This window comes from Notolepis coatsorum, assembly GCF_963971535.1.
Source record: "Notolepis coatsorum genome assembly, chromosome: 14".
Taxonomy (NCBI): Eukaryota; Metazoa; Chordata; class Actinopteri; order Aulopiformes; family Paralepididae; genus Notolepis; species Notolepis coatsorum.
Genome location: NC_140178.1, coordinates 37,869,102 through 37,891,868, shown reverse-complemented (window position 1 = coordinate 37,891,868; position 22,767 = coordinate 37,869,102). Strand labels below are relative to the sequence as shown.

Genomic DNA, 22,767 nt, shown 5'->3' with positions numbered 1-22,767 from the left:
AAATCATATTTCATCAACAGAGTCTCCCGTTGGTACACCAGCTCCTACAGGAGCTCAGAATGGAAAAAAGCGCCCCCTATCGTCTATCCCTGTTTATACAACGGCATGCACATTTCTCGATTCTGATTGGCTGAAACAGTCCATTTACATGTATGTATAGGGCACAATCCACGACCCGGCCACAACCGAATCACATCACTCCGCCGTGCGGATTCTTCGGAGAAAACAAGATGGCGGACAATAATCTTTAACAAATGGATATGTTGATAGCGTCATAACGACTAAATATAATTTGTCACAGCGAATGTCTTAATCCTTTAAACAATGTTGGATGATGTAATTAATGTAATTAAATAGGCAGAAAAACCATGGAATCTTTATATTTTCCTTGAAAACGAGGGCTTTTCAAAATGCTATAAAACGAAAATGAACCGATAAAAAAACAATCCGCTTCGACAATGTTGACTGCAAACGAGTCATTGATAAAGCGATGGGCAGATTAGACACATAATAATTTTATTTAAAACATAGATTAGGCGTTTTTAAGCTAACATTGAAGTGGATGGTGGCATTCAACGGGTAAATCAAGGTTAAGCAACGGCTCTGAAAGTGTTAAGGTTTGGATTTTGTGTGCCCTGTATGCAAGATTCATGTCCTTTGCCAGTCACATACATATTTAAGTGACGAACTGCACTCCGTGTGGTTGTTTTTAGAGATTTTAGATACGTTTTATACTCGTGCTACAAGATTTTGGCCTGTGCTACAAAACTATCAACCTCTGTAGCACCAGTGCTATGTGCAAAAAAAGTTTACGTACAACCCTGGGTTATTGGAAATGTATGCCTAAGGTGGGAAAATATGTTTTCCTGAATGTTTAACAACCCCCCTATCATAGAAAATTATTAGAAATTAAATGAATTGGGGTATTTCTTTAAATTAATGATGAATCCCAACACACACCCTTTACAGAGAATCACTCAGCTACCATTTAGGCACAGAAGAACAACATTTTATTTGTTTACAAAACATGCAAATGTAATTAAGGATTTTAATGGATATTATATTGTAACATAAATGCAGTGATATTCACAAATGAGTGTCAACATCATGAAAAGTCACAAACCAATGTTTACGTATGTATCCATGTAAAGTCACAAAACAATGTTTACGTATGTATCCATGTAAAATCACAAACCAATGTTCACGTATGTATTTCCCTTTTGAGTGTGAAATGCTGTGCAAAATGTCTTCATCCTAACCTCATGCCTGCAGTGATAATCATCTAACGTACATTTAAAAATAATTATTTGTTGTTTTACAGCACTGTATCTAAATGTTGAACGTTAATTCTCATTGATAATATAATATAAAATCAGTTTCTGATATAATAATATATCATCTTACATGCTGATTTAAGGCTTTTGTTCTTCACAACTCAAAAGGTACTGTCTTTCTGTGCACCTGAGCCTGGAGAATTCCTTCTCTCTTTGAGACAAAAAAAAGAAAAGTCCTAGTCCTATGACAGTCTTTCATCATAACGTCAATATTTTTGTCTAACCTCAGAAAGGTCAAAGCCTGTACAGAAGGCAGTATGTGTTTCTGGCAAATGTGTTGAAATACAACAAGCCAAAAAAAAGGAATGGATTTTCTCAGAAGTTTTTAGGAATGTCAAATCTGTGTTCTTAAACGTTCCCACAGTGAACTGAGCAGATAGCATACCAGTAGTGTAACAAACCTCCTAATTAACACACAATACATTTACATCATTACTTACTGTACATGTCACCCCAACACACTCCCCACCTATCAATCCATTTATATTAAAGGTCCCGTGTCTTGCTATTCCTTTCACTATTTGGGCAACTTTACACAATTCCTGTGAGTCTATGGAACACATCTGTAAAGTTTTTTTCAAAAACATTCATTGTTTTATATTTCTAATCAAGTACTCTAGAGCAGCATTTTCCCACTTCAAGATTTCAAACTGTTGGGCGGCTGGGTGGCGCAGCGGACATTGCGCTCGTCAATGGGGACATGTGATGCAAGGCTTCTATTCTCCCTACAACCGGCCAGTGGGGGGCATATGCGAGCAACGATCAGGACAGGAGAGGGAGAATTGGCACGAGAGGTAAAATTGGGATGGGGAGAAAAAGAAATCACAGAAAAAGGAGGAGAAAAAGTAGATAAAAAAAGAATGTCAAGCTTTTTTGGGCTGGGCTCCGCCCATAAGCGCTTTGAGTGACAGTCACCCACACAGCATGATACATGTATACGAGAGAGCGAGAGAGAACGAGCGAGAGAGAGAGGGAGAGAGAGAGGATAAATCACTCCGTGCGCGTGTGTGAGTGTCTGTGTGAGCGGCTCGACTGCGATTGTGTGTAAAATGCTGCAGGTGGACCGTGGGGAGAGAGAGAGGATACATCGCTCCGTGCGCACGTGTGCGTGTCTGTGTGAGCGGCTTGACTGCGATTGTGTGTAAAATGCTGCAGGTGGACCGTGGAGAGAGAGAGAGAGGGAGAGTCAGGGACAGGGAGACTGCTTCCGCATTATTCCCACTGTTCCGTTGTTGAGCGAATTGTTGATTCTCTCTGTCGGCACCCGTGCACATCAACCCGTTTGAGGAAGTATTTCCACTCGCTCTGTTGTTGAGTGCTACGTAGGATAGCGAGTCAAATCAGAATGGCTTAGTTCACTGGGGGAGGATATTGTCTCAACTGAATTGGAGCAATCCGCCAAAATGAGAATTAGAGACACAGACCCCATTGATACAAACCCCCATTGCTAGAAAACAATGCTAAACACTGGAAAAGGCTATTTATAAGACAGGGGACCTTTAACATGGATATCAACATTTTACATGATGCAAAGAAATTAGCAATTTACGTAAATGTCTCCATTTCTGAAACAGTCCGTGTATAGCTGCAGTGATATAAATGTCTGCGTGCGCTAATTTATACAAGGGAGTCCACATACAATCATCCTGTCTTGTTTTCTTTCATTATAATAACCTCTCCTCCTCATAACTTGCTTACTTCCTGACCTCTATACAATATCCACATTCCCCAACTTTTCAGTGCCCCCTTGAATATCCCCCAGTCTTCCTTTATCCTCCCTCCCTGCCTCCTTCACCCTCCAGACACTCCCACGGTCCCTCAGCTGTCTACAGATCCGCTCCCCTTGTTCTTGTTACGACTGAGGGGGAAAGTGGACTTGCTCTGGGGCTGGGTCATCTTGCTGGCGAGGTAGACGAAGGGCTCGATGAGTGTGCGCCGATCCGCCACGGAGACCTCCCACAGACGCACCTTCTCGGTCTTGGCCCAGTTCTGGGCCATGTTAGAGTCCACTTTCCTCTGGTCCTGCTTGTCCAGCTTGTTTCCCAGCACCACGATGGTCACCTGTGGACACGGCGTTAACAAACATTAGTCCCAACATTTTACATTTACATTTAGCGGACGCTTTTTTTCATTCCTTTTTTTCAGGCTTTTCTGTATTTTTCACCCATCCCAATTTAGTCGTTATGCCAATTCCCTTCCTGGTCGTTGCGCGCATTGCCCCACTGTCGGCCTGGGGAGGGTGTAGAACTACCACATGCCTCCTCCGATACATGTGGAGTCTCATTGTGCATCTTGAGACAGGATAGATAGACTGTCTATCCTACAACACATAGACTGAAACCTGCATTTCTCAACCAAGGTACCTTGCCTACCGTTTTGCTGTGGAAAGGTGAGTGTCCACAACGGCTAGCTAGCTGTTCTACTTGAATACTGAATGTTAATATTGAATCAGACAATATTGAATACTGAATGTTAATATCAGACCATATTGAATACTGAATGTTAATTCAGGTTGACAGTTGACATCATTTGACAGTTGACAGGGGCTGGAAAGTTGATTTAAAGGGGACATGCATTATAAATGCCTTCTTTCTGTGTTTAGCATGGTTTTATAGTAATACAGGTTAGTATCAATGGGTCTGTGTCTCTAATGACCATATTGACTCATCAATCTAGTCTCGAGTTCACGAGATCTTCCCTCACTCAACTAAACTGTTCTGATTTGACGGTTTCTGTGACGTCGACATAGCATTGATCTGCAGTAACGCCCCCTCTATGGTTGTAGTGCAGTGTAACCCGACACTTCCTCAAACGGGTTTTCACAGGCAGAGAACGGGCGAGAGGGAGAGATAGAGATGGCGGGAGGGACTGCAGAAGTGTGTGTAATGTGTGTGCGCCATCTCTCTCCCTCGTCGGACACACACACATACACAAACTTGACTGCGTGTGTGTCGGGGACGTAGGCATAGTGTAACCCGACACTTCCTCAAACAGGGTTTGACAGGCAGAGAACTAGCGAGGAGAGGGAAGGAGAGAGAGGGAGAGAGATAGATGGAGAGAGAGAGAGGGACGGCGGGAGGGACTGCAGAAGTGTGTGTAATGTCAGGATATACGAAAATGTGAGTCTCTCTCTCCCTCTCTATCTCTCTCTCTCTCCCTCTCTTTCTCTCCCTCTTTCTCTCTCGAACACAGTGAGCGCTCCGTAATATGATCATGATCATTATGATCGACTGAAATACAAAATAATAGGTTTACTACTTACATAATCTAGTTGTCTCCTTAATACTGTAGTTGTTCATTAATGTTACCTAAATGTCATAAGTGAATTATATAGAAACAACTCACCAAAATTTACTATTGCACACACACAAAAAATCCACCAAGCCTTTACCCCCCCCCCCGCCGCCTCCCTTGCCTGACCATGGCATTTAGTGAAATTATGCTACTGCTCTAAGGGCTGAGCCCCCCTAAAGGTCTGATGCTAGAACCGCCCCTGCCAGTGAGGATCCACCTTCTTCCTCAATGATGGGGCTCACCATCCGGGTTCTCAACCTTTCCGCTGCCAAGGCACCCCTGTGTTCAATAAAATATTCCAGGGCACCCCTACATACGATAAAGACTTTTCCGGTCCTGTCTTTTTTGCTACAATGATGACAAAAGTGCTTGTTTTCAGAATAATATTTATTTAAGAAACCGGGAAACACGTTTGTGTATATGCAGGCTATATAATGCATTATTAACAGGTGTTTCAGGTCTAAATGGCGTAGTACTGTTGACATTACACTGCTTGTAGTAGTAAATCAAATAGCATATTTCTTTAAATAAAATTACAGAAAATTATCACTAAAGTGCTATCTGTTGCAGCTGCACTCTTTTCCATAAAAATAGCATATTTGGATAAGTGTGACCATTTCTCAAAAACTGAAAATCATGTTTTTTTTTTAAATACAGAAAAGGATCACTAAAGTGCTATCTGTTGCAGTTGCACTGTTCTCCATAAAAATAGCATATTTGGATAAGTGTGACCATTTCACAGAAAAGGATCACCAAGTTACCATTTCTCAAAAAATATAAATAAATACAGAAAATAAGCACTCGTTCACTCAGTGGACATTTCTAGCTCAATGCGAGGTCTGCTGCTGCTGCTGGCTAATAATACTGTCAATATGTGGGGAGATCTTTGACAAGGCAACACGCATGTCATCCTCAAGGCTCAACTTGGCCCTATATTTTGTTTTCAGAGCTGTCATGGATGAAAAGCCAGCTTCACACAGATATGTGGTGCTGAATGGTATCAACACCTTAACTGCTGCATCATGAGATACTTGGTACTCAGCACCACACTCTGAAACGAGCTCTCCAGGTGGTATCAGATGAGATTTCAATGAGTTCTTCAAAGAATTTGGATGGAGATGTGTCAGGAAGCTTTGTCTCAATGTTGTCTGTAAAGTTTTTTTTTTTAATCCAGAGTAACTTGGTGATCCTTTTCTGTGTTTTATTAACACTTTGATTACCGGCCATAACATGGTCAAAACATGGTTGAATGCCGCCACCCACTTCAATGATAGCGTTGTGAACGCATAATCTCTGTCTTAAATTATGGCTATGTGTCTAATCTGCCCGTCGTTTATCAATGACTTGTTTGCAGTCAACATTGTCGAGACTGATTGTTTTTTTTTTTTTTTTTTTTTATCGGTTCATTTCCGTTTTATAGCATTTTGAAAAGCCCTAGTTTTTCAGGAAAATAATAGATTCCGTGATAATCGCCCTTTACTGGAATATTCTGGCATACACAAAAACGCTGTAATTTTTCTGCCTATTTATGAATCGTTTTCAAATAAACGCTAGATTATCAATAGTATATGTGTACTTATGCACGCTAGGGAAGCTGGCTGAAAAATCGATTATCTTATTTCCTGATCAGCGAGCACACACACACACACACACACACACACACAGGGCACATGTTGATATATCTGTGAAAAAAGCTCTGATTACCCTAAGACTGGTAAAATAGATTCCTTACCTCAGATGTTATCCAAAAAGATTATTCCAATTCCTGATCGCCATTCCAAATATCGATCGCGTTTATTGATTCAGCGTTGGGTACTGTAAATATATATTCCACGCGTTTTCCGGGCCGGCGATCAACTTGGGTCTCTTCAGTTGGCTTGCCGGAGAAGTAACATGAGGAGGCTGGACCCCCCCCCCCCCCAAACTTATAAAATTATGGTATTTTCATGGAAAACAGTGCAGCTGCAACAGATAGCACTTTAGTGATAATTTTCTGTAATCCAAAAAGAATAAAAAATCATAATATATATATCTGTTGAGAACCTCTGCCCTACAACACCTTGAATCCCATGCAGAGTTTGTGACTTCTCACCTCCAATAATGTCAAGTACCACACATGTGTAATCACCCCTCTTAAAGGGCTTGTTGCCTGTTTGGGTGTTTTTGGCTTCAGCGTGGTCCTTTGTTGCCCTGGCCCTAAGATTCTTCCATCTACCGGTAGCTTTCACTTGCTCTGTGGTCCTCTTCTGGCCAGACCCCATGGCATTCACATTCTGGGTGATTTCTACCCAAATATAATTTTTCTTTTTGTTGGTAAGTTCTCCACCCTTAGCAGAACTAAAGCTCCCTACTATCGAGTCAAAATGGCACCCAACACCCTCTAGTAGCGCAGGTTTCGGCAACAGTGAAATTAGGGCCTTTTGAGTCCATGGTTCCATCGCTTTGGTGTAGTGAACATAGTTCATCATTTATAGGCCTGGGTTATGATTGCCTTAACACATTGATTGCCACGCAGTATGCCCATCATTATACCCAGTCTGCCACCGTTGAAAGCCTATGGAGATGTTTACCTTCTTTGCAGGGCTATAACTTTTTAAATTGTATTGCTATATTGACATTACTATGGCCCATTCAACATCGATTATCTATCGTTCAGGATGTGGGAACGTTATATTTTTTCATTCATACATTGTTGTGTTAATACCTTCGAGAATATAAGTATGTTTTTAATCTTTTCAGCTGTAATTCCAAAAACAGTAGTTATAGGCCCTGAAGCATATAGATTATCGATTGGCGTTTCTTTCCCATACACGCTATATTAAAAAATTCAAATGTATATGATCGGTATACATTATGCTTCATCATGCACGGAGGAAAGGGGGGGGGGGGTAGTTTATAATTCCTTGATCGTCAGTAACGGCTTTATTTACTATGGGTTGATATATTGATCAGACTGTTTGCAGTGAAATGAATAAACAATCGGGTTGAAAATAACGTTACTGCCCTCTTACCGTGCGCCGATGAGACTGGAGGAGAAAGATCCCAATTATTCGACGCCAATCACCTAGATCCGTTTGTTAGGCGCAATAAACGCAGAAATCATATCGATTATTGCGTTATGGCAGTGATCCATACAGGGCTGTACGCTAAGCTTTTTCACCAGGGGCACAGTTGCCCCTAAATGAGAAATTTAGGGGCACAGAATATAACGATTTTACCATTATAGTGCAAAAAAATATGTTTCTCCTGCCTCATTACTGTGGTCCTTTTATTTAACATTTAAGTGCTTTTGTTTTCAGGTTTGTATATTTTATAATGAACCAACTGAGAAAGTGTGTAAATCACTAATAGAACAAAAACAACAAACTGTGTGTGTGTGTGCGCGCTTGTAGTGCTCCTTGAATGAGATCATCACAACACATACACCATTGCATTAATCAGGAGGACAAGAAACTCTGCATACCTTTGTTTCACAATGAAAAGTGCTTTATAAATAAAATGAATTATTATTATTGTAAATAAACCCATGAAAGGTTTATTATTTTTATGGGTAATTACCCGCTTCATATTTGTGATGTTACTGGTTTCAGGGTGTGCCTAAAGTGATCAATGTGTTGGAGATCTATGCCAATTAATGTTTATGTATATCCGGGACTTTTTTTTTTATAAGAATTGTGTAGTGGCCGACTGTCATTCCTGGGTGTGCTGACAGTCGTCCATGATGCACCCGCTAATGTGCCTTTTCACGCTGTACCAAAGTTGTGATGTTGAATGAATTGAATGTCCAAAGTTTCCGCCGGTTCGGTTTACAGGGTTTATTGTTGTCCAAAGGTAAATGATAGTAAATTAAGGTTTAAACAGAACAGTCGTCAATTGCTCCGTGGTCAGTTCCAACAGTGAAACAGTGTTAGATTGCAGTAATCACCTAGGATACTTATAGCTATATTGGGTGGTGAGCCCCCTAGTGTCCAAACATAAATGGTTCAGTGCATGGTTCTAATATATATATATAATATAATATATATATAATAATAATATAATAATATATAAATCCACCAAGTCGGTTTCTGCCTCTACACACCGGCCCCTTAATTGTGCACCAAAACACAATTATAAAATTATATATGCATCAAAGAGGCAAAGAAGCCGACATAACCTACAGTCAATGCTAATGTCCTCATAAATAATCAATATCAAATCATAGTTCTAAACACATAGAAACTTGACTGGGTCCTGTTGTTTTCACCTGTTGTCCCTGAGAATGGGAAGAACAAATCAGTTAGTGAGTCAAGTAACAGTCAATAACATTCAAAATGTTTCAAAGCATTAGGCTGTTGGTCAGGCTCCGGTCCAACAACCGGTTCCGTTATTATTATAAACACAAAATCTATTTGAGCCAAAAACATAATGTCCTTTTTCTTTTCCTTTTTTCTTTATAACAGAGCCATATAGCTCTGATAGGCTATATGCATATGTCTATTCAATGTTTATTCATTGTTCAACAGAGCCCTATAGCTCTGATAGGCATATGATCACTGGTTGTGACCTTCCATCAGAGTCATCAGGACTGTCGGCGGTAAGTCGGTCAGGAAGTCTCAGCCGGCTTTCCCAGGTTTCCCTGCTCCGTCTTCTCTTATAATTCTTTCTCTTGGAAACTGGCATGATTGCAAGTGTTTGGTCATCACCGGCCCCGGTAACACCATGGGCTTCCAGAGAAACCATTCCACTGCCGGTTGACATACCCGTTTCAACCTCTTTTGTCCTTCATCCTCTTCATCTTCATCAGATATCAGAACACTTTTGTCATGGTGTTCAACTGAACACGCCTCCTTTTCTTCTGATAATTCTATCTTGATTCTGCTCTTTCCCGTTGGCTTGCCATTTCCTCCAACACTCTTGACCTCAGCAGGTCCTCGCAGAGTAGAGCTACGTTTTGGGAGATGCACTTCTATGCTTGTTTGATGTAGATCAGTGTGAGACTGAGGGGCTTGGGTATGAGAGGTTGTTGGCAGCACATGCCGGCTTCGACCAGCAGGGGCAGCACATCTTGTTTTAGCAGTATGGCTTGGCCACTGGTCCACCTCTTCTACTCTATCGTCTTCCTCTTCTTTATCACTGTCCTCCTCCTCGTCTTCATCACTGTCCTCCTCTCCTTCATCACTGTCCTCCTCCTCACTGTCCTCCTCTCCTTCATCACTGTCCTCCTCCTCACTGTCCTCCTCGCCATCACCGTCCTCCTCGCCATCACTGTCCTCCTCCTCACTGTCCTCTTCTTAATCATGTTGACTATGCAGTTTGTTTTCGTCATCGACGCCGTCCTCTTCTTCATCATTGACGTCATCGACGCCGTCCTCCTCACCACCACCATCATCATCATCGTCTAGTTAATTCTGAGGAACTGTCTGAGGAACAATCCACTCCTTGGAGGGAACATGAGGCGCGATCGCTTTGTCGTCCTCTTCTTCATCATCATCATCGACGTCATCATCGACGCCGTCCTCTTCCTCACCGCCCACATCACCATTGTCATCTGGTTCATTCTGAGAAAGTCTCAGGGTAGGACCCATCAGGTCACCCTCCACTCCTTGGAGGGAACATGAGGCGCGCTCGCTTTGTCGTCCTCTTCTTCATCATCATCGACGTCATCATCGACGCCGTCCTCTTCCTCACCATTGTCATCTGGCTCATTCTGAGGAAGTCTGGGTAGGACCCAACAGGTCACCCTCCACCATCCACTCCCTGGAGGGAACATGAGGTGCGATCGAATAGTCATCCTCATCCTCGTTGCCCTCTTCTTCATCGCTGTCCTTTCCTCTGGACTCCGACCACGGTTTGCGAAGTTCAAGGGGGGGTTTATGTATTTTGTGCTCGCACTCCTTGGAGCTGAAATTAACACAGTGATTAGTAAAAACATCATCAGCATCATTGTTGTGATATTCATTGGCCGGTTCAAAGTTGCGCCTCTCAGCCAAGACTCCCATCGATGATGCCCGCCTGGCCGCTTGCTTGGCTGCTCGCTTGGCTGCTCGCTTGGCTGCTCGCTCGGCTGCGCGCCTGGCTGCGTGTTCGGCTTCATGCTTTTCCTCTTCCAATTTCCTATCACTTTGTTGTTTCTTTATCCTGGTTTCCAACTCGTGTCTCAAATCTTTAAGGTTTACATTTTTTTCTTTTCTCTGATTTTTTGAGGTTCTCTATTCAGTTCAATACCTCTCTATTATTCTTGGGTTACTATAAATTACACAAGTTCTTATAAAATGTAAGTGATTATGGTATGATAATTGAAGCTTATTTTTAGTCTTTATTTTTATTTTTATTTTATTTTCATTTTTATTTAACGGGAGAGTGGCCAAGCCACAGTTGACATTCTACTTATGGTAGAATTTAGAATGTTAGATCCTATGGTATACATAGGAAAGTTAAGGATAAATGGCTCATTCTGGGCTATCCGGTGGTTTAAGGGAGGGAGTTAAACGCGAAGGTTGTGTCTATGGAACACAGTCCTGTACGACACTCGGAGGGAGGGGGGATTAGGGGTTTATTATTTGTATATATTCAGATTCAGATTCAGACAACTTTATTGATCCCCGTGGGGCAATTCATATTTGCAGCTTCACCAACAAGCAACAAAAACAAACAAACAACAAAACATCTCAACGACAGCACGGAAAATAAAAAGAGAAACACTCCATGTGATACAATCCAGCAATAAAAGTAAAAGTAAAAACAGACAACCAAGTGCAAAGGATACTTAAAATGACTACTGTCTGTGTTTAAAAGTCTGATAGCCGAGGGGACAAAAGATTTGGCGTAGCGGTTGGTCCTACTTGGTGGGACGTCATAACGACGGCCAGAAGGCAACAGTGAAAGTCAAGTCAAGTCAAGTCAAGTCAAGTCAAGTCAAGTCAAGTCAAGTCAAGTCAAGTCAAGTCAAGAGTTTTAATTGTCACGGCATACAAGTATACAATGAAATGCGGGTGGTCTTGCGGGTGAAAACCGCTGAGACAGAGCATGGAGGGGTTGATATATATGGTATAATATTAGGGCTGGGCGATATGGCCTAAATATGATATCACGATATTTTCTGACCTTTCGGCGATACACGATACGCATCACGATGTTTTTCTTTTTTTCCCCAAACAATTCATTATGAGGCTTACCAAGACAGTATTTGAGTTTGCAAGCTAACATTAAAGACAAAATAAAATCCCCATGCATTTAGCATTTTTATATTATATATTAGATTTAGATTATTGGATTATTAGATTATATATTGCATATATTTAGCAATGAGATATTATATGATTTAGATATGAAATATGATGAATTGAAAATGGGGGACCCTGATGTAAACAAGACGAAAGTCTTTCGCTGGTCTGCATCCCCTTAACAATTGTATGTATTGAGCTGTACTGTACCCATTCTGCAATATGTTAATAAAGTTTTAAATCAATCAATAGGATTTTAGCATTTTTATGAAACTACTGTATATTTGTATGTCTCTAAATGTTTTGATGAATTGAAAATGGAGGACCCTTATGTAAAAAAGCCGAAAGTCTTTTTCTGGTCTTCATCCTCCAGTCAGTCCACTGTTGTTGTATTGAGCTGTACTGTATTGTACCCATTCTGCAATCGTTAATAACGTTCATTCATTCAATCATTCAGCCGGCAACGAATAATTTTGATTGACAGTCGAGTCTGCCAATTACGTCACACCGCTTGTACCCGCCCTGCTGTTCTTAGCACCAATCGGCAAGCAGCGCTATTCTTTTTTTACTTCCTGAATGCCCTCCTTGATTTTAACGAGAGCTCAGCTCAACGACAACAACAACAGCTCACCGCAGCCGACGAGTGATTACTAGCGCACCGCAGCATGACAACGAGGCATAATGATTTTACTGCAACAAATGTTATAATAAAAGCCTTTCCATACATCTGTCTGATTGAAAACTTTATTAACAGACCGCAGAATGGGCACGCACAACTCGGCACGGACTGAGATATGAACAGTAACGCTTGCTATCTATGTCGTCGTCGGACGTTGCTATGTTTGGGTAAATACGCTGATGTGTAACTATATAACGTGTAACTATATAATGTTGATGCCACAAAACGAATGCCTTTGTTAATCATAAGTACTAACTAACTTTGATGCAGTAGTGTGTGTGTGGGAGCGGCGTTGTTCAAAAGTTTGAACGGGGTGGACCAGATTGACGCGACACAATCCTCTTGGGCAAAACATCACGATATCCACGATACGTTAAAAAAGTGTATCGTTAATGAACTGTACCCGATATTTATATAATATCGTCATATCGCCCAGCCCTATATAATATGTATGTTTTTAAGCTCGGCTCTCAACGGGACCTCAATAGTTGGATGTATATCTATTGTAGATTCGCACTCCAGAAGCATTACCAACAACTAAACAACAGCATGTATAGATTATGGCTAGTTTGAATATAATGATCTGGAACACTGGGGGAATAAATAATCAACACAAACGCAAAAGCATACTCACACTGATGAAAAACAAACAGGTTGACGTGGCTCTGCTAAGCGAAACGCACATTTTAGGGAAAGACATAGCTACGTTAGCAGACAACACATACCATAACATTAGTCACTCTTCCTATGGAACGAGAACTCGTGGAGTTGCCATAGTCGTGAAACGGAAGTTGAATATTGAATTGAAGGGAGTATGGTCTGATGCAGATGGTCGGATAACTATAGCTAAGATTGTACACAAGAACAGGAAAATAGCGTTGGTAGCGGTATACGCCCCAAATTTGTTCGAAGCGAATTTCTTCACTACACTTACCAGATCAATGTTAGACCTTCCCGAATACTCATTTATAATTGGTGCGGATTTTTATGCCATTTGGGATCCAGGGATAGATAAATCTTATCCCTCCTTTTCCAACTAACAGAAAAATTCATCTAATGCATTAAAGGATTGGTCGAAGAATACAGGTGTAAATGACCTATGGCGATCACTCAACCCCACGACCCGGAAGTACTCTTGTCGATCTGCGAGACATAACACATTATCCAGAATAGATTATGTTTTTGCATCCCCGAGACTATTTGATAACTATGATGTGGAAATGATACCCAATGCATTATCAGATCACTGTTATTTACTCCTAAAAGGATCATTTGGTATACTATCATCCCGAGCCCCAAGATGGCGATTTAACTCGATGCTGCTTAATAACAAGGAATTCATTACACAATTCAAAGAAGCTCTTTCAGTATTCCTACGGGAGAATGCGAATTCGGTGCAGGACCCCAGAATGTTATGGATGTCGGTAAAGGGAATGATCAAGGATTTCACCGATAGCTTTTCATCCAAAATACGCAAGAATCGATGCTCAAAACTGGCTGAACTGGAAACGCTTTACTCTACATTATTTACTTCTTTACAATACAACGACTCGGTTCGACTGGAAAATCAAGTTAATGTACTAAAAAGAGATTAACGCCATATATAAACAACAATCTGAAATACAAATACGTAGCACAAGACAACAGCAGTACTCTCAAGGTTCTAAACCAAGTCACCTATTAGCTATGCGATTAAGAGTTAACGCAAAATTTGCAGATATAACTACCATTAAAGCACAACAAGGACTTGTTACAGACCCTAAAAAAATAAACGCGACATTCAAAGAGTTCTACTCCAACTTGTATAAATCAGAAACGATCTTCCATCAAAACAAAATGGACACATATCTTAATCAAATTAACCTCACTAAACTTTCAGAGGATGACGCTAAACAGTTAGAAACACCGATCACACTAGAGGAACTCAGGAAGGCCATATCCGAAATGCAAAGTGGTAAGGCCCCTGGAAGAGACGGTATCCCACCAGAAATGTACCTCTCATGTTGGGACATAATTGGACCCCTATTACTTAATATGATTTTATACTCAGTCAAGGAGGGGAACTTCCATAAGAACGACAATATTGCACTCATAACAGTCCTCCTTAAAAAAGACAAAGACCCCACCGAGTGCGGTAGTTATAGACCCTTAAGCCTCCTCGGAACCGACATCAAACTGTACTCTAAGGTATTAGCCATCAGACTTCAAAAGCATATGACGTCTTTAGTTCATCCGGATCAAACTGGCTTCATAAGAGGCCGCTTGATCACTGATAACATAAGACGATTACTACACGTACTAGATGCCAACAAGGACGACACCACACCTAAGGCGATGCTGTCCCTGGATGCAATGAAAGCTTTTGACAGGTTGGAATGGTCGTATCTATGGGCAGTATTAGAAAGGATGGGGTTAGGAAAAGGATTAATTGATATGATTAAAGTATTATACAAAGACCCATCGGCCATGATTACAACAGGTATAATCACCTCCGAAATCTTTCCGGTATCACGCTCTTCTAGACAGGGTTGCCCTCTTAGTCCCGGACTTTTCGATTTATCATTAGAACCTTTAGCACAATATATAAGACAATCCCAATCCATAGAACCAATCGTAATCAAGGGCACACAACATAAAATTAGTTTATATGCGGACAACGTAATATTGTTTATGCAAAACCCCAACACCGCAATGCCTCATCTGCTCAAGTTGATTGAGGACTTTGGTGATTTATCGGGATTTAAGATAAATTGGCCGAAGTCGGCTTTCCTTCCACTTAACGCCCCTGCAAAAAAAATATAACCCTCCCAGAAGAGATACCGATGGTTAAACACTTTAGATGTTTAGGAGTGGAAGTATTCCCTATAGGGATGTCCGATATTATCGGCCGACCGATATTATCGGCCGATATCGGCAGTAAAATGTGATATCGGAAAATATCGGTATCGGTTTAAAAACAAAAAAAAACAATAACAATATTTGTTATATATATATCCAGTGAAATTATGAGTTACCTGAAATTATTCAGTTTTTTGGACGGGGAAACCTTGCATATATCGGTATCGGTTGATATCGGTTGATATCGGTATCGGAAATTAAGAGTTGTACAATATCGGAATATCGGTATCGGTAAAAAAGCCAATATCGAGCATCCCTAATTCCCTACCATAAGCCAAACGGTGAAGCACAATTACATAAAAATTCAAAATAAAATAAAATACGACTTTGACAGGTGGTCGAAACTTAAAAACTCAGTACAGGCACGGGTATCAATAGTTAAGATGGACGTCCTACCTAGAATCAACTTCATCAGCTCAATGCTACCGTTACCCCCTCCAGATGGTTACTGGAAAAAATTACACTCTTCCGCATACACATTTATTTGGAATAACAAACCACCACGTATAAAAAGATCCACCGCACAGAGAAACAAAGCCGACGGAGGTATGGCATTTCCAGATTTTTTCCACTATTTTAAGGCGTACACTTTACACTGACAACCTGGTTTGATCCCCAAGCATCAGTATCCTGGAGGAATTTAGAAGTAAATATAGTAGCACCACAGACTGCAGGACATAGTATACACCAAATTATCAATTAAGCAATGCGAACTGAAATTTGGCCCCATTATTACTCATGCGATCCATTAAAAGATACCAATTGTACACCACAGATACCACAAATTCTTCGATGAAAGAGAGACATCGAGAGGTTTTGTATCAGATTTTTATCATCAATTACTAACGTCCTCGTATGAAACCCTCCACTTAGAATCAGTCTGGAGGAGGGATATACAGTACCAGACCTGGAAATAGATTTTGATTGGCAAGAAGCCTGGGCAAATGTTCGACTTGCATCAAGGAACCCGGACCATCAACAAATCAATCTTAACTATATTCATAGGACATACTTGACTCTTATAAGACTGAACAGAATGAGTCTTAAACAAGACTCCAAATGCTCCTTATGTACAAATGGGGACGAGGGGACATTTATGCACATGTACTGGGACTGCCCACCAGTTAAAATATTCTGGAAAGAAGTGACCCTGCAATTATCAAATCTCTTAACTCTGAATATACCTGTACACCCCTCTGTATTACTGCTGAATGATGTTTTTGAGTATGCAGTACCTATACAGCTAAAGAGATTGGTTTTATCTGGTATCACAGTGGCTAAAAAGCTGATAGCATCACGATGGTTTCAACCGGAAAAAATTTGCCGGAAGGTCTGGATTCTTACATATCTCGATGTGATTTATCTAGAAATATCTACAGCAAGAATTTTGGGTCTCAATGAATCCAAAATGACAATGTGGTTAGAAGTGGTGGAGAGAATAAAAGCTAGCATATAATGGTAGTGTCTGGTTAGGAGCGAGTGATAATGGATGGATTATCCAATGGGGGGTCCGGGAAGGGGGGGTACGAGCTAGAGCATATGTGTGTAGGGTATTAGATAGCAGGTATTAGGGGTATATCCTGTATAAAACAATTAACTAAATGGTGATTTCATTGGATGTGCACTGTTAATTAATGCTTGTATATCTTATCTTGTGTTGTCATGTTTGTTTATGTGTTTGTTTAAAAAAGAATAAAAAAATAAAATACAAAAAAGGTTTACATCGGCAACGGCAGTTTCATGTTTCCAATTACTTTGTTGTTTCTGAAGCCAGTTTACAGTGGCAAGGCGTATAAATAAGCATTCCTTTTCATCTTCAGCCTTTCTTAGCCTAGAGCGTACCCATAAGCTTTCCTTTTCATCTACAGCCTTTCTTAGCACGGCTTCTTCTTTAATTACAATTTGCCTCTTTCTTATCTTGGCTTCAGATATTTTGTTATTTATTCTTTCCAATTCCAATTTCAAATCTTTAAGGTTTAAAGCGTTTAAATGGGCACGGCGTACCTTTTCAGCTTCAGCCTCTCTTAGCACAGATTTGCTGGTTTGCCTCTTGGCTTCAGGCATTTTTACTGTATTTATTTTATTTTTTACATATATCGTTTGTAGCTTTAAATGTTACAATCACATAGCGACGTGGTGTGACATCAGATTAGTTTGTCAGTGTGCCGACGTTATTTAGTTTCCACACGTCGAGAGTGACTTTAATTGCAATGGTTCTACTTATTCTCCGTTGCATTGTCCACTGCTGTATGTATCGGAATTAAATCATACAGTCCATTGCGTCATATTTAGTGTCCAGTTTCCACACGTCCATACAATATTAATTGTGATGGTTCCACATATCAATACGACGCATAGTCCGTTCCATTATCCACAGCATTAGTTTGTCAATGTGCCGACGTTATTTAGTTTCCACACGTCGAGTGTGACTTTAATTGCAATGGTTCCACACTTAATTCTCCGTTGCACTGTCCACTGTTGTATTATATATCGGAATTAAATCATAGTTCATTGCGTCATTTAGTGTCCAGTTTCCACACGTCCAGATAATATTAATTGTGATGGTTCCACTTTCTAATACGGTGCATAGTCCGTTCTATAATCCACAGCATCACAATTTAATTAGTCCGACGCTAGAATGCTCCACAGCGTTCGCAAAGAAGAGTCAGTTCCATTCATAAATACAGCAGCGTCCACCAAACAATTCCACATCGCGGTAGGCCATTTGGCTATCCACGTCCTTCAAAATCCGTTATTCAGGTCTTCATCAACAGAGGTATTATTTATGAATCTTCTTACCTCTGCTTTTCCTTGGTGAGGGAGGTTATCCAACTTTATACTCACATGTCCTTCTATAGTGAGGAGTTTTTCCAACTTTTTACTCACAATGGTTCCACTTTCTAAACGATACGGCACATCGTCAGTTCCATATCCTTCCACAATATCGTAATCATTCAGTTGCCAATGTGCCAACGTTATTCCGTTTCCACACGTCCAGAGTAACATTAATTGCAATGGTTCCACACTTAATACTCCTTCTGTCGTGAGGACAACTTCAAACTTTGTACTCATGTCCTTCTTTCATGAGAAGATCTTAAAACTTTGTACTCATGTCCTTCTTTCATGAGGAGACCTTCAAACTTTGTACTCGCGTCCTTCTGTCGTGAGGACACCTTCAAACTTTGTAACCCCACGTACTTCTTTCGTGAGGACACCTTCAAACTTTGTAGTGGCGGACTGTCATTCCTGGGTGTGCCGACAGTCGTCCACGATGCACCCGCTAATGTGCCTTTTCACGCTGTACCAAAGTTGTGATGTTGAATGGATTGAATGTCCAAAGTTGCCGCCGGTTCGGTTTACAGGGTTTATTGTTGTCCAAAGGTAAATGATAGTAAATGAAGGTTTAAACAGAACAGTCGTCAATTGCTCCGTGGTCAGTTCCAACAGTGAAACAGTGTTTGAAGGTAAATCCTCAGCAGGTGCATAAGATTGCAGTGATCACCTAGGATACTTATAGCTATATTAGGTGGTGAGCCCCCTAGTGTCCAAACATAAATGGTTCAGTGCATGGTTCTAATATATATATATAATAGAATATATATATAATAATAATATAATAATATATAAATCCACCGAGTCGGTTTCTGCCTCTACAAATTGAGAGGCATATTACGGTATGTGTATATGAATGTGACATTTATTTTGGAAACAGTGTTGCGACACAACCTTGTTTACGTTTGCGCTTTTATTTCTTTATTTCTTTATTTCTTTATTTCAGATCCCCATTAGTCACTGCCTCAGCAGCGACTATTCTTCCTGGTGTCTGGATCCAAACATATAAAATTAAACAAGAATAATCAATAAAACAACATAAAAACAAAACAAATATCAATAAAACACCAATAAAATATACAAACAATTATAGAACATGATTAAACCATTAAATCAGACATACAAACAAATATGTATGCCAAATTATCAAATATCAATAAAACAACAAACAAAGACATCTCAGAGAAAACTAAAACGTGCTCAAAAACAGCACAACATTCCATACACTTATACTCTAATACTCCTCATAACCACTAGACAAACACATTCCAAAACAACACATAACCCAACACAAGAACCCATTCATTAGACACAGATTAGACCCAACCGAAATCAATCTCTTTCTGCATTACAGCCACTCGTAGTCTCCTCTTGGCTCGCTGATAACAAACTATCATTACACATGGCTCAAATAACAAACTCAGCAAGACCGACGGCTTCTCAGTTACAGTGGGTGACAATATTGTCACAAGGAAAGACGAAATTACCTACCTGGGTTCCATCCTAGAGGCAAATCTTTCCTGTGACAAAATGGCATCCAATGTAATAAAAAAAAGTCAACCAACAAACTAGATTCTTGTACCGGATCTCCTCTCTGGTAAACAAGAATACCCTGAAGACTCTGGTAGGAGCACTCATTCAAGGGTACTACGACTATGCGTGCACCTCATGGTACCAAAGCACCTCAAAGGCGCTTAAAACAAGATTACAAACATCACAAAACAAACTGGTCAGACTACTACTTGACCTTACCCCCAGAACCCACCTCACCCCTGCCCACTTTGACAACCTAGGATGGCTTAGAGTAGACGACAGAGTACAGCAACTTGCAATGGGCCTGGTCTACAAGATACACTATACGACTAAGGTACCCATGTACATGTCAAAATACTTCCCAAAGGTCAGTGAATACCACAACCACTACACCAGAGGAAGCTCAACAAATCATGTTAAACCCAGATTCGGCTCAAACAAGGGACTAAACACGTTTCGCAATTATGCCACATCAATGTGGAACGCCCTACCCAAAGCTGTAAAGGAATGTGAATCCCTACCCACATTCAAAACCGCTCTTAAAGAGCACCTACGGGAGGCTGCAATTCGAAACTGGCCACCGTAAATGCCCAAAACCCCCACCACCTCCTAATAGACAGTCTCCTCCCCACCGCATGTATATATTCCCTCCCCGCCGTATGCATATTTCTCTCCCACCCACCCACCCCCTCCTAATGTACAGTCCCCTCCCCATCATATGTATATACTCTGTCAGGATCTAGGGGTAACAGTACTGTATATTTGAATACCGTACGGTTTATGTCACAAATGTATCAGTACTAAATACCTATATGTCCATATGCCATAAATGTCATGTATGTCGTGTATGTCATAAATGTCTATATGAATTGAAAATGGGGGACCCTGATGTAAACAAGACGAACATCTTTCTCAGGTCTGCATCCCCTTAACAATTGTGTGTATTGAGCCGTACTGTATTGTACCCATTCTGCAATCTGTTAAATAAAGTTCTCATTCATTCATTCATTAATTCATTCATTCATTCATTGAATCCCACCTTACTGGTAATTGAAACCAAATATTGTGGAAGTCTATTCCAGTAGGACATTGCCCTGTACATTACAGTTTTCTTTAAGGCTTCAGTTCTGGGTCTCGGCAGGGCGAACCGACCCCTCAAGGCTTGTCTAGTGCCATAGCCATGACCATCACTAATAAGCACCAGCTGCAAAAAGAGGCACACAGGTTTATGTAAAGTATAAATATTTCTCATAAACAAAATAAGACTACACACTAGTCTCTCATTGACTCTCATCCATGAAAGTTCCTTGTGCATTTTCTCAACACTGTTTCTAATTGAGCTATGCAATGCAAGTCTTGACAGTGAAATGTTCAGTTCAACTTAGCTCGAAGGAAAGACTCTAATCAAAAAGGTTTAATTGACCCGTATGAGGCTCTTACGGTGGGACTTTGATTGTTTATAGAAGAGGAATGTAATACTATGAAAAACGAGAAATAAACAGTGATTTTACCAGCAGTAAGTTGCAAGCCACTTTCATGCGGGGAACCGTGACAATTATTAGTATTATCTTATTTGCATATTGTCTCATTATTAGATAGATATAGGTTGATACTTTATTGATCCCCGGAGGGAAATTTAAGTAGACAGTATTTAAGTATTGAAAAACTTCCTAATAGTGGGCTACTCACCTAATGCATGGCTGAACGTTAGAAGTGTGTCCCTGTCAATCATCACTCCCAGATCCGACTTAATTTTAATCGGCTATGGTCTCTTATCATCTCTCCACATCGGACGTGGTTGTCATAAGATGGACTAATATCCGCTCTGTTCTTCTTGCAGAGCAAAATTAGCGGCTTAAACTTATTGAAATAGCCCACATTCAGTTTCGATTAGATTGTTCGCTAGGAATTATGGGATTTGGTGTTGGATGTATGGACTCTACGCAGACGGGGACATGGTCTTTAATCGCACGATAGACTACAACTACCAAGTATAATAGCGTGGCCCAGATTCACTTCACACGCAAATCTTTTTTTCTCGCACGGGGGCTACGCAGTAAATTCATTAATCGCCGACAGATTTTTTCATAGCACCGCAACATTATGTCGCACTGTACAGCCCTGGTTGTAGGCTAATGTTTTACAAATTTTTTTATCCAATTTATATGGATTAATTTAGGAGTGAAATGCGAATGAAGGGTTGAAATCACTACTCGCAAGGTTGCCCCCAAATATAATTTACCACTCGCACGGGCCAAATTAAGGGGCAATTTGCGATAACCTCGTCGCAGTGTACAGCCCTGCCATATGCACACCAGTGTTTGTCTGTAGTCCCGTAGCGAGATGCGACTGCCGGAGGAATTTCCTCAACGCACCGATGACCAGGGTTTCCCATCAATGACCTAGACTGTGGTGGCCCTAAGTCTAATTAGTCCCGCCACAGTTGTATAATGAACAAAAAAAAAAGAAAAAAAGGAAAAGAAAAGAAAAGATTTTTTTTTTTAATTTTTAATATAAAGTTTGCCAATAGGGATGTATCAGTAGTATTGGCAGTGGTAGTAGTCGTAATAGTAATCCACTATATTCTTTTTATTTTCTAAAAAAATAAACCAGTTCAACACAGGTAACCACTTTTGCTTCATTTCTTTGATGGCTCAAATGTATGCTCTAGTTCAGTGCTTCCTAGGGATGACCCCCGGACCCCGGTTCTAAACGGGAACCGGTACTATATTAGAAAAGACCGGAGTATTTATAAGCTCTGACGTCATCAGTACTGCTATCGATACTCTAGAGAAATTATTATTATTATTATTTAAAAGTTGCAAACGATCTCTCCTCTCTCTGTCTCTGCACGAGAAGCGAGCCGCAGCGAGCCATTATTACACAAACTCCTCGCGAGTCGCGATAGTCCTACACATACGAGTACTTCTTTTTTTTTGATCCACTTTTTCTCCCATTTTCTATATTTTCTCCCATCCCAATTTCGTATCAT

At 40.6% G+C, this 22,767-nt stretch overlaps 1 protein-coding gene across 2 annotated transcripts in view; it reads right to left on the bottom strand.

Annotated features, from left to right (window-relative positions):
• Window positions 1–835: 835 nt before the first annotated feature.
• Window positions 836–22,767, bottom strand: part of nkiras2 (NFKB inhibitor interacting Ras-like 2) — a 30,823-nt gene continuing 8,891 nt past the window's right edge. For both annotated transcript variants that reach the window (XM_084328887.1, XM_084328888.1), the window contains exon 4: window positions 836–3,395. In XM_084328887.1, coding sequence (XP_084185013.1) covers window positions 3,153–3,395 — 243 coding nt within the window. In that variant the 3' untranslated portion in view covers window positions 836–3,152. The remainder of the gene's footprint in view (window positions 3,396–22,767) is intronic.